Source organism: Megascapheus bottae, chromosome 14, assembly GCF_031878675.1.
Source record: "Megascapheus bottae isolate mThoBot1 chromosome 14, mThoBot2.hap1, whole genome shotgun sequence".
Taxonomy (NCBI): Eukaryota; Metazoa; Chordata; class Mammalia; order Rodentia; family Geomyidae; genus Megascapheus; species Megascapheus bottae.
Window position 1 is genome coordinate 43,435,957 of NC_143522.1, and position 12,769 is coordinate 43,448,725.

General features: G+C 45.8%; 1 protein-coding gene across 1 annotated transcript in view; it reads right to left on the reverse strand.

Annotated features, from left to right (window-relative positions):
* The window catches only part of Nid2 (nidogen 2), a 60,732-nt gene extending 48,661 nt beyond the window's left edge, over nt 1-12,071 (reverse strand). The window contains exons 1-3 of the mRNA XM_090345094.1: nt 11,797-12,071; nt 10,854-11,162; nt 2,375-2,607 (exon numbers count right to left, since the gene is read on the reverse strand). Coding sequence (XP_090201220.1) covers nt 2,375-2,607; nt 10,854-11,162; nt 11,797-12,009 — 755 coding nt within the window. The 5' untranslated portion in view covers nt 12,010-12,071. The remainder of the gene's footprint in view (nt 1-2,374; nt 2,608-10,853; nt 11,163-11,796) is intronic.
* Between the last annotated feature and the right edge of the window lie 698 nt (nt 12,072-12,769).

Genomic DNA, 12,769 nt, shown 5'->3' on the forward strand with positions numbered 1-12,769 from the left:
CCTTCTCCCTTCATCTCCCGTTTTCCTCACCTTTGTGTGTGTGCAAGCGTGCATATATGAGGGAGAGTAAAAGATAAAAGAAACTCCTAGAAGTTTAAGGAGATGTCATGATATCACATTAGAGGTGTTGCAGCTATGAAACTTCTGCAACCTAGAAATGGAAAACTGGAAAAGCTTCAGAAAGTAGGAAAATACAGATTATAGTAAACAGACTAAACAAAATAACTTTGTAATGAAATATAAATCACTATCCTAGCTTTTGTACATGATGGGAAAGTCACCCATCTGAGTTGATTCTAAACTCCAAGGCCATTCGGGAATCTTAGTGATAGAACTGCACTGCAAAATGAGACGGGATGCTTTCCTGTTTAAAAGAGGAAAAATACAAGAAATACATAGTACAAACTCTATGCATAATACTATATAACTACTGCCGTCCCTTTTATAAGGTAGAAAAATATAGCCAGGAACCAATGACTCACACCTATAATCCTAGCTACTCAAGAAACTCAGACCCAAGGACCATGATTGAAGCCAACCCAGGCAGCAAAGGCAGGGAGACTCTTATCCCCAGTTAACCACCAAAAAGCCAGAAGTGGAGCTGTGACTCAAGTACACACTGGCTATGAGGCAAAAAGCTAAAAACAGCATGGAGGCCCTAGGTTCAAGCTTCAGCATCAAAATGCACACGCGCGCGCGCACCTACACACACACATTAATTAATTAGCTAGATAAATTTTTAAAAAGATGGGAGAGATGGCAAGGACCTCAGCTTGAAGCAGGTCACATGAAGACATAAAGATGACTGATAAGGACCACGGAATGGAAAAGAGGACAAGAGCTTATAGCACAAAAAAGAACAAGGTGTTCTGTGCTCCAGACCTGAGCTTGGACTGTGGCTTCGCCAATTAACCCTAAAAGTACATGCATCTCACTTAACGTCACTACACTTAATTATAAAATTGAGAAAATAGTAGCGCTCTCCTAGAACAATTTGGGTGAGTTTTAATGAATTTTCCTCACCATTCCTTGTTAATTCAGCGTATAGACCTTTTAATTTAAGAGCACATCTGGAAAGCATTTTTTACAGTGCTTAGTAAGTGATAAGCTCTCACTGAGGGACAGCTTTGAGTGTCTCTGGCTGTAGTGCCCATTTTAGAAGCCAAGCAGTGTAAATGTAAAAGTAGAAGTTGTTCCTATAACCCAGGAATGAATTAATGAAACTGAAAGGAGAGCCAGAAAGTAACCAATGTATTCTGGACCAGTATTTAGGAAAGAATTAAGGCAGAGAGTAAAAGGCATAGGCAAAACAAAACCCACTGGGGTTCATAAAGCTCCTATTAGCGCAAGAATCTCTGCTTCCACTAGAAGAGGCTACTGGTGAGATTAATTAATGGCTTCAGTTCTGGGAGACTCCATGGAAAAACCTATCAGAATGAGTCAAAGTCAGAAAGCCATAGAAAAATGCCTAAACTTAGCCAGCGTGGTGGCTCACACCTGAAATCCTAGCTACTCAGAAGGCTGAGATCTGAGGATAGCAGTTCAAAGCTAACCTGGGCACTATAGACTGTGAGACTCTTATCTCCAATTAGAAAACTGTGACTTGAGCTGTGACTCAAGAAGTAAGGAGGTAGCCTTGAGCTGAAGCACTCAGGGACAGTGCCCAGGCCCAGCATCCAAGCCCCACAACTGACCAAAAAATAGAAAAGAAAAATGCTTACCCTTCTAAAAAAATTTCTATTCCTTCATTTGATTTTTTTCCCCATACAATATTACTCTTAATATTTATTTTTTATTTTTTTGCCAGTCCTGGGGCTTGAACTGAGGGCCTGGGCACTGTCCTTGGACACTTTGTTCAAGGCTCGTTAGTGCTCTGCCACTTGAGCTACAGCACCACTTCCAGCTTTTTCTGAGTATATGGTACTGGAGAATCAAACCTAGGGCTTCTTCATTCATGCTAGGCAAGCACTCTACCACTAGGCTATGTTCGCTCGCAGCCCCATGCTCTTAATTTTTAACAGTATCTGTCTAAAAGACTAAATTACAACGTCTCCTTCTGTGAAATGATTAACCTCAAAAATCCTCTATCAAGGCAGTTTCTAGTACTGGGTTATTTTTATGTGGTTTTAAAAGCAATGTTTTTCATAGCAAGCCTCAATGGCTCTACACACTCGTAAGCGCGCATGCGCACACGCGCACACACACACACACAGCAGGAAAAATAAAAGACCTTTTCTATACTAGACAACCTGATTTTCCCAGGATTCAGTCCGGTTCCTGGCTTTCTTTGAAGCCAAGAAGCTATTGTCTATGGCCTATGGCTCCTTAGAATCATTTTGAAATAGCTCAGGGTTTACACTCCCTTGTTACTTACTGGTAGAGATTTTTCACAGACTGTTCATTGCTAGTCAAGCTGAAATAGGATCCTTCTCTCTTCAGGTCCTCAGATTCGCCCCGGCAAAAGCCTACCCGAGCTGGAAGCTGAAGCTGGACATTATAGGATTCTTTGGGACGGGTTCCAAAGAATTGAAGACCATTGACAGGATAAAGAAATATGGCGTAGGTATCCGACTCATCAAATGCCAGAACTGCCTGGAAAGTGTTCAGCTGTGGAACAGAAGGAATTGGAAATGTCCTTAACGAAACAAAGGAAAATTGAACAGATAAGCAACCCACCAGAGTATAAAGGAGTTTTGCCCTTCTCAGAGTTTCTCCAAATTGGTTTTCAAGGTTATTTCCTTTACAATGTTCTCCTCAAATTTTAAGTATAACCTTATATTATTTGTTACTAGAAACATCCTCACTCAATTTAAATGAGTAGTCGAATTACACACATAAAACACAGGTGAAGTCATACTTTTTTTTTAATTTTAAGGTGCATTTCTCTCATCCGAACTGTTCCTCAGATTTAAAAGCAAGAAGCAAAATGGTGCATTCCCACAGTCACTGCCCTTTGTTTATAACCCTGAGCATTCAGCCTCTCTCATTGGATCTTTTATTCATTTAGTAGTTCAACTATTAATTAAATACTCATTAAAAACAAGCACTGTGTTAGGCAGATCTAAAGATCTCCTTCCTGCTCATACAGCCCCACTCTCTTTCCTCTCCCATGTTTTCTTTTACATTAACACCAGATTGACCCAGAGCCTAGCAGATGTGCTCAAGGTCACGTAGTAAGCCACCGGGACTACTCTTTAGCATGCCACTCCAGGATGCTGGTAGTAGGTTCAGTTCCATTCCCTTTGTACCTTCTAGCCTTCATTCTACTTCTCTGAACAACAACAGATCCCTCCTAACCTTTTGACCCTTGGAAGGATACTGTGATTTCCCATAAAATCATTTCTGCTCTCTGACCTGCAATTAACACCTTTGTAGATTTTTTAGATAGCACTCACCCTCATGTTACTTGGTTAGCTGTTCTTAAATACTATTCATTTTTCCACCGATATATTTAATTCAAACAGCTGAGTGCCTACTAAGCATCAGTCATTGTACTTCATGCTAACAAACTGTGCCCAGGAGAGTCCCAGAGTTTAAGAGAAATCGTCACGGTTGCAGTTGTTCTAGAGTGATCTGAAGCAGGGTGTGGTGGCTCACGCCTGTAATCCTTGCTACTCAGCAGACTGAGATCTGAAGATGGAGGTTCAAAGCCAGCCTGGGCACTAAATAACATGAGACTCTTACCTCCAATTAACCCCTAGAAAATGAATGGGAAGTGGGGCTGAGGCTCAAGGGGTAGAGTGGAAGCTCTGAGTTGTAACTAGCACCCAGGCCCGGGGTCCAAATCCCTTCAATGACAGACCAAAAAACAAGAGAGAGAGAGAGAGAGAGAGAGAGAGAGAGAGAGAGAGAGAGAGAGAGAGAGAGAGAGAGAGAGAGAAGGAGAGAGAGAGATCTGAGAGTCCATAGCAGAGGGCATGGGGGTGGGGCAGCCTGAGGGAGGCCTGTGAATGTTGATTAAACACTACAGAGACCAGGAGCCTGAATTATACCCACACTCAACACTCAACCTGACTGCAGAATAGCTCTGGTTATCTTAGAAAGATGCTATATTTAGGGCTGCCCCTGTCTCACACTCATTTTATAATTTACTAGGGAACTGGGGAGGAATGTTTTTTAAATCCTACTAACTTTATAAATAACATACCGCTTTGAAATGTTACTTACTGGTAAGTATCCTCACCTTCCACTTTGCTACAGGGAAAGGAAGGAAGGAATTCATGGTTATATTGTGCTATGTCAATTTTCGTAAAGTCAATTTTTTCAAGTGTTAGTTTTTTCTTTTGCTGCCGACTCCAAAATGTATTTTGAGATTTTGCCAACAGAATGAAGAAATGAGGTGTCTAACACACTTTAAAAAAAAAAAAACTAATCAGGGTGAGGTGGCTCACGCCTGTAATCCTAGCTACTCCGGAGGCTGAGATCCTAGGATCAAGGTTCAAAGTAAGCACGGACACAAAAGGACCTTATCATCTCCAATTAACCTCTAGAAAAGAAGTGGGGCGTGCCTGGAGGGTACAGCAGTAGCCTAGAGCTCAAGTGGTAGAGTGCTAACGTGGAGAAAGTCCAAGGACAATGTTTAGGCCCTGAGCTCAAGCCCAGGACTGGCATAGAAAAAAAAAAACAAAAAAAAAAAAACAGCTATACAACATTTGAGGTCTGCAACAGAATTTCATCTTGCTTTGCCTTTTTAAAAGAATTCTTTTTCATTCAATTCCAAGGATACAGGAGACCCACTGTGTCTATTATTATAGTTGTTGACTGTTTCATTTAGCTAAGCTGGACTCTACCCCCAAAAAAGAGACCAAGAGTGTTTTCTAGAATCTCAGAAAAGGCTAGGAAGCCTCAACTCAGCCTGTCCCAGGTATTAAACCAAGACTGATTCACCTCATTTCTTTACATAGTACATACTTCATCAATTAACATGAGCCCAATCAATTAATAAGTGACTTCAGTCACTTCAGTTTTATTTCAATCTGAATAAATCATATCCAATCAGGGAAAGAAAAATTACCCGGGGAAGAGAAAGAATCTTATCTGAAAAAGCTAAGCTTTAAAAGCTGTTGTCATAGATTGTGGACAATCAACTCAAGATAGGAGAAATCCTGTTTCTAAGTTTAGAGGACTCCTGTAAGATAAGGTGGCTGTATAGATTGGGAAGAATTGGAGGATGGGGAAGGAGGGATGAGGAGTAAACAGGACTAGGAAGGGGAATATTTGGCTTTTTTAAAATATAATTTTATTGTCATTCTTATGGTGTTGTACAGAGGGGTTACCGTTTCCTAAGTCAGGTAATTAGGGCACTGTTTTTGAACAACGTCACCCAAGAATCAGGCTTTTCACTGTGGATCTGGGTATTTAGTACTTTATTTTATTCTGTCAACCAGTCAGCTATATTCATTTCAATTAAAATGTATTCCTGGCTACTCAGGACATTGAGATCTGAGAACCAAGATTCAAAGTCAGCCTGGGCAGACAAATCCAAAAGACTCTTATTTTCAATTGACCAGCAAAAAAATCTGGCATTGAAGATGTGGCTCAAGTGGTAGAGTACCAGCCTTGAGCAGGAAAAAGACAAGAAAGAACACAGATCCCCAAGTTTCAAGCCCCTGCACAGACACCAAACAAACAAACAAACAAAGCTTCAATGTCTTTTATATGTTAATCTGAGACAAGTACTTATTAAAGGTGACCAGAGTGTTATTTGCATGTTTCTGCAGAAATAGGCAAATATCAGAAGAAAACCCTTCTAATAAAATCTATGATCCCAAAGCACAATTTTAAAAAGTTTGACTCTCTAAGCCACCCACACACCAAAAGATCTTTTGTGAAGTCCTTGGTCAGATCTACAAATTCCTACAAATTCTACATCTAACTGCGAACAAGGCCACTTCACACCATCCTGAAGGGTCCTCCCCCAGGCACTGCTTGTCTTGCTTCCAAACCGGAAAGGTCCTCACATTCCTACACACAAGGGCCCCACACGCTCCTTAGTAATCTGAAGGGAAACCCTTAGATGAGCTGCCAAAGCCTACACAGGGGTCACCAGTTCCCAACTTCCCCAGGATCCCAGAGAGCAGAGAGGGGCCTCCGTGGGGAAAGAGGAGTGAGACAGAGCAAATGAGGCCTGCGCCACGGGGGGCTGGAGGCTCCTGCCATTTTATCAGAGAGAAAAGCCAGAACCCTGAGCAGAAACCAGACAAGAGGCTGCTGCTCCCCTCTAGGTTCGGGACACTGCTGCCCAGTGTTCATCTGGCATTCAGCAAAATCAGGTGGCTGGAAAAAATCAGACTGTCCGGGTTTGGTGGCTCACGCCTGTAATCCTAGCTACTGGCTAGCTGGAGGCTGAAATCTGAGGATTGGGGTTCAGAGCCAACCCAGTCACTAAAGTCCATGAGGTTCTTATCTCCAATTAACCACTAGAAAACCAGAAGTGGCGCCGTGTTTCCAGAGGTAGGGCGGTAGCCTTGAGCTGAAGAACTCAGGGACAGTGCCCAGGCCCAGAGTTCAAGTCCCACAACCAATAAAAAAAAAAGAGAGAGAGAGAAAGAAAGCAAGAAAGAAGCATGCTGCTCTAGGGTTTCTAAGTTTTATAATTTGTTTAATAAAGCCATCTGACCAAAAAAAAAAAAAAATCACAACACTGCCATCCTTCTCTCTAAATGATCTGCTTACAGCAGACTTAGCAAAGGCAAAATTGAGGTGACTTTGACTCCTTCAGAGGTCACAAAGTTCTCCTTCCTATCTTCTTTGGGAGTGATACACAGAGCTGTGGGACCAGTGTGTGGTGTGAGTATCACCCTCCCCACCTTCCTGTAATTCTTCATCTCCCGTTTACTGAAGGACATTGCCTGCCTGGTTCTTATCCTTTTTCCAGGAATGAGCTTCCTAGATCCTACAGCTCCTGTCAGAAATTCTCAAATACTCAGTTCTGAGCTATCCCCCACATTCTACCCTTCCCAACACTTAAATCTTCAGCAGAACTCCAGCAATTATTAAACCAATTTCCATGTGCATTTCTATTCTGTCTTTACAGCTATCTCCTAGACTCCTATCTCCTCAGATAAACTTTAGACATCTCCCTTCCGGACCTCAACTCCAAAAGTCAAAAACAAAACAAAACAAAACTAGGTATGGAAGTTCTGGGATTATAAGTGTTAGGCCTGGGCTATCTATAATGAGACTCTAGCTCAAAAAAAGATTGCTGCTTGGTTGGTGAGTGACTATGAAATTTTGTACCAAGTCAAAACTCCCCCTTTTCATTTTAAAGCAACTTTCCACCCATAACTTCTAGCACTTTCCCAGGACCCCTTCCTCCATCTCACTAGTCCACTCAGACTTATCCCAGGTCACGTTCTAACTCAGAAGCATGTCTCCTGCCCCATGTCAACCAACTGAAATTCCAGGTCAACAAAAAAACATTCCATGCATCACACAGACCTGTGTAACCCAATTCTCTACATCCCCACCTGGAGTGATAATGGGATCCTTTTCCCCTGAAAACAAGCAAAAACACAAAGAGGAAAAACAACAAAACAGAGCCAAAGTCCACACTAGTCCTCTTGCCTTCCAGAATGGACTTCATTGACTATCAGCACCATGACATCTTTGCTCTGTGAACTGCCTAAAATGGTTTAAGAAATCTCAGATTCATTGAACTGATAAACAGAAATTCTTTTATGTGGTTACACCATGACATTCCTGCAATAGCAGGTATGACATTCTGTCATAGCCAGTGGGACTATCCTGGGAGAAAAAAAAAAAGACACAAAACCACAAAACGAAAACGGTTTTAGAATGCTGCTAATGAAAATGAGGAAAACAGTCATCTCATAGGTATCATAACTTTCATTTCAAATAAGCCCTCATAAAAATTTGAGATCTCAAAGCTCTAACATGATTGTGGAGCTCTTATACAAATGTTCTCTCCCAATCTTCTCACTCAACTTTGTCTTTCTTTTCTCTTCAAAATAGTAAAACACATATAGCTGAATTCTCTTCAGAGAACTGGGATGCTAATTTAGAAGTGATATAAGATGAAAAAAATGTTGTTCACAGCTAGTACATGCTTCCTTTGAATGAAATATGATTCGAAGAATTCCCTTGGTACTAAAATCACATCAAGCTAGTTAATAAAATCAAATTGTATTTACTGGAAATGTTTAGAAAAGGCATAGATGTTGTTCTATCTATATATGCCTTATGTCAAAGTATAATTGCTCTTGCATAAAAAGTCTAAAAAGTTTTTTTTTTTAAAGAAAAAAAATACCTTAAAACCTAGCTGGGCACTAATGGCTCATCCTACCTACTCAGGAGGCTGAGATATGAGGATCCAACATTTAACCAGCAAAAATCTCAAAGTAGAAGTATGGTTCAAGTGGTGGAACACAAGCTATGAGTGAAAAAGCCAGGCAAGAGTAAGTGATCCTGAGTACAAACCCCAATACCAACACACACACACACAACCTTTAAAATCAGTATTCCAAAACTGCCTTTCTCTCACTGAGAGCCTAATTCTAGAAATCATTTTATTCTATTCACCATTATCTGAAATAAAAACAGTAGTTAAGAATACATTATCTATCCAATGTATATCCTACAAAATTAAGAAGAGTGAGAGAAGGGGTGGTAAAGGAGGGATAGATGAGAATGTTGAAAAGGATGACAATGGCCAAGATATATTTTTTATTCATAAACTGCTTTGTTAAATAGAAAGTCCTTTGTAGACTAAAGGTAATTTTAAAAACTGCACCGAAAAAAAAGAATAAATTACCTGGTAAGATTGTGAGGGGAAGATAATATGCTTAAATATTCTGGCAAGCTAACAAGATAGCTTGAAAAGTATTCCATAATTGTCTACTTAAAATTCTTCCAAATTTGCCACTAAGAAAGGGCCAAATCCACAGCTCAGAGCATGACCCTCCTCCAGCCTAGAGCTTTTCCAGCTTCACGTCTCGCCAACCAACAGGCTCCACTCACCAGGTCCCTAAGCACAGAACATCCGATGGCACCTGAGCCACATGCTGTCCTTTCTATCTCAAAAGTTCTACTCAACTCAGGCTTAAAGTTCCTTTCCTATTGAAGAGTTCCAGGAGGGAGTCCCCTCCCTATGCAAAAAAGATTAAGGCCAGGGTCTTTAGATCAAATGATTACTACTCTTATCATAATGAGAAATAATATCCTTCCAAACATGAGGTCCTTCAAATAAGAGGGTAAAAGTACATCTGTTGGTCCGGTACTGACATATCATTTTTAAACTGTTTGAAACTGTAATTCTTTAAATTATCAAACAAAGTGAGCCAGGCGCCACTGACGGCTCACACCTGTCTCATTCTAGCTAGTTACCTGGTAGGCGGAGAATGAGAAGAGTGTGCTTTCGGACCAGTCCAGAAAGAAAAGTTCACAAGACTCCTCTCCACCCATGGTGGAGTGCTGCAGCATGTGCCTACCATACCCAACTGTGAGAAACTGAGATCGGGAAGATCCTGGTGTCAGGTCAGCCCAGGCAGAAAAGTCCAGGAGACCCCAGGAAGCCAGACACAGTGTATGCCTGTGCTCTCTGGCCTGAAAGTAGGTGGATCATGGCCCACGTGCAAGGCTTGACAGGAGGCAAATAACCAATAAATAAATAGAATAACTGACTAAAAATAAATTTTTAAAAAGGAACCTAGAAGCAGAGATCTGCAGTATCATGATATACTAGTAAGCCCCCTCTAGTTTAAGCCCTCAGTACTGCCAAAAAAAAAAAAAAGGCACGTACAAAAATTTGACTCTCATGCCAGGCATGTGGCTCATGCCTACAATCCTTAGCTACCCAGGAGGCTGAGAATCACAGTTCAAAGCCAGCTCAAGCAAGAAAGTCCAGGAGACTTTTATCTTCAATTAAACACTAAAAAATAAGCTGAAGTGGAGCTGTAGTTTAAGCAGTAAAATGCTAATCTTGAGCAAAAAAAGATCAGGGACTGTACCCAGTCCTTGAATTCAAGGTCCAGGACCAGCAAACACACACACACACACACACACACACACACACACACACACACACACACACACACCTTTAAGCCAGGTATCTCTAAAATAACAAAAGCCACTTTTGTGAGGAGTTACTCAAATGGTAGAGCACCATCTAAGCAAGCAAGCAAAACAAGTGTGAAGCCCTGAGTTCAACCCCCAATACAGGGGAAAAAAAAGTGCTTCATGTTATTATATACAATAAAAACATGGAAACAACTCTAATGATCACTGTGAATATTGGTTGAGTAAACCAGTAAGTGCACTGGATGAACTAAACGTCACAGTCCTTATAAATGGTGTTGAGGAAACCTATTTACCGACATGAAGGCATTCAGAATATACTATTCAGTGAACAAAGCATATTACATAATCATGTATGCAGTGTGAACTCAATAAGCAGCGAAATCCTTTTAAGGCATTATCAAAAAAGTTGAACGGTGATAGGAAAATAGTCATTCTTTTAAAATTTTCCTAGATTCTCTAATTTTTTTCTCTTCCATAAACATATAATTAAGAATACTTGCCTGAGGGTGACTCTAAAATAAATAAAGAGTAACCGGCCTTGGGTTCCCTTCCAGAGTCTTCACCATGTCCACTCGGTCATTTCTCTAAGAGTTTCCTTCCAAACGTAGTATCCTACCTGGAACCTCAGAATCCGCCGGGCGCCAATGTCCTTCCCCACTTACTTGCAAACCACTTCAATTCTGGCGCCACCGAAGGCGACATGGGGTTGGTCCCGCACAAGACCCAACTCAGATCCGGACTGGCTGGTGCCTGGGTTCCCGCCCGGACTTCCAGCCCATCCCAGCCCGCTCCGCCGCCCCCTCCCGGTCACTCACCTCCCCCGAGGGCGGAGCCCCCCGCCGAACCTCCTCGTAGGCGCCCACGTGCTCCCAGGTGGCCAGGAAGGCGTGGGTCGGGGCGAAGCCGGCGGCCGAGCGCGGGAAGCCCCGGTGCACGTAGCGGGCAGCCCGGCTCAGCACCGCCGGGGAGGTGTCCTCGCGGTACAACACCCGGCCCCGGCCATGGCTGGTGTCCAGGTCAGCCAGGAAGGGCGCGATGGCCGGGAAGTCTGTAGGGAAATCGTCGTCCACGTATTGGGTCTCCCTGGGGAAGTCCTGGGTGGAGATGAGGCCGTTGGTGCCCACCTGGGGGACGAGAGGGGTGAAGTGGTGTGGTCCTTCAAGGGCGGTCACCACAGGTCCGCTGGTGCGCCCACCACTCCGGCCCGTGGCACCCCGGCCTGCCTCCCCCAGCCTGCCGCGCACCACCCCTGCCCCAGGGAGGGAAGAGAAGGGCTCCGCGCTCGAAGCCCGTCCTCCCCCACCTCGCTAGTCGTCAGATTCAGGACAACCTCTCGGAGGATCCAGCCCTACCCAGCAGCGGGGCGCCATCCGTCGAGGTAGAAGCCCTCGTCCGTCCGCGTCCGGTCACTCCCAGCCCCACCCCGGAGTCCACGTCCTCGGGGAGAAAGCCTGCGAGGCGCAGGGCGCACCCCAGCCCCGCAGCCCGGCGCGGCCTCCGCACCACCCCCGCGGCAGCCCCCGCTTCTCCCGCCTGGGATGCCCTGCGCGCAGGCCGGCCGTGGCGTCCCCCGGAGACGCACTCCCACCCCACCCACAGCCGGGTCCCGCAGCGGCGGCGCCCCGAAGCCGCGCTCCCGCGCTGCCCGGGGGGAACAGACGCAACCGAACGCCGGTGAGGCGCTCACTCCCATGTCAGCCCCGGGGACGCGGCGGCGAGAACCGGACAGAGGGGCGCGCGGGACGGGGCTGCACTCACGTAGAGGCTGCCGAACCGGGCGTCGTAGAAGCGCAGGGGGACCGCCAGCCTCACCGCCGCGGAGCTTTCGTCGTCGCCTTCCTGCAGGAGCTGGTCTCCCCGAGACTCCCCGAAGGGGAAGAGCTCTTCGGGGTGCAGCGCCGAGCCCCGCGACAGCAACAATAATAGCAGCAGCAGCAGCGATGGCCGCCCTATCCTCCGGTGCCCCCACATGCTCGCTGGGCCCGCGGCTGTCCCGCTGCAGAGCTCACCCCCAGCCCGGTCCGCCAGCGAACGGAGCCCGCGAGCCTCTAACCTGGACCTCCGCGGGTGCCCGGGCGGGGCGGGACTGTGGGCCCGCCCTGCGCGATGATTGGCTGCAGCCCTTGGCCAGAGACCAATCAGAGGCTCTGAGAAAGTTCGCCAGCGGCCACTGCATCTGGTTCTAGTTAAACCCTCCTAGGCAGCGGTGGTGCGAGCAGAGGGGGCTCTGTTGGGTAAAAACCTGGCCGGGACGGTTGGGGCGGCCCGTCTCCCTCCTCCCCCCCCTACCCAGGACAACCCCGCCCCTAGGACCTCATGGCCGGTGAAGACTGAGGGCAGCGACACTGCAGGAGGGACCGGCCCTGGTTGCAGAGCATGCAGCTGCAGGCTGCAACGGGGAGGGATGGTGAGGTTGCACCCGGAGGTTGGAGCCCTGCCCTGGGGGTCACGGACGCCTCTCTTCCTGGCGGAAGAGTCCCAGAGACTTCACCCCCACTCAATGGCCCTCCTGGGGAGGAGCTTAGCCCCCGTAGGGGGGAAGGGGGCGGACTCCTAAATCCGTGCCCTCGGCAGCCAGACAGGCCACTTCCAGAAATGCGGGCCCCTCCCCTGGGACGACCGCGGACCCCACCGTCGGGCTGGGCTGGAAACCGCACCGGCCGGAAAGCGTCTGAGCGGGTGTGGGGGAACCCCTCGGATCGTAAACCTCCCCTCTGCAAAGCCTCGGGAG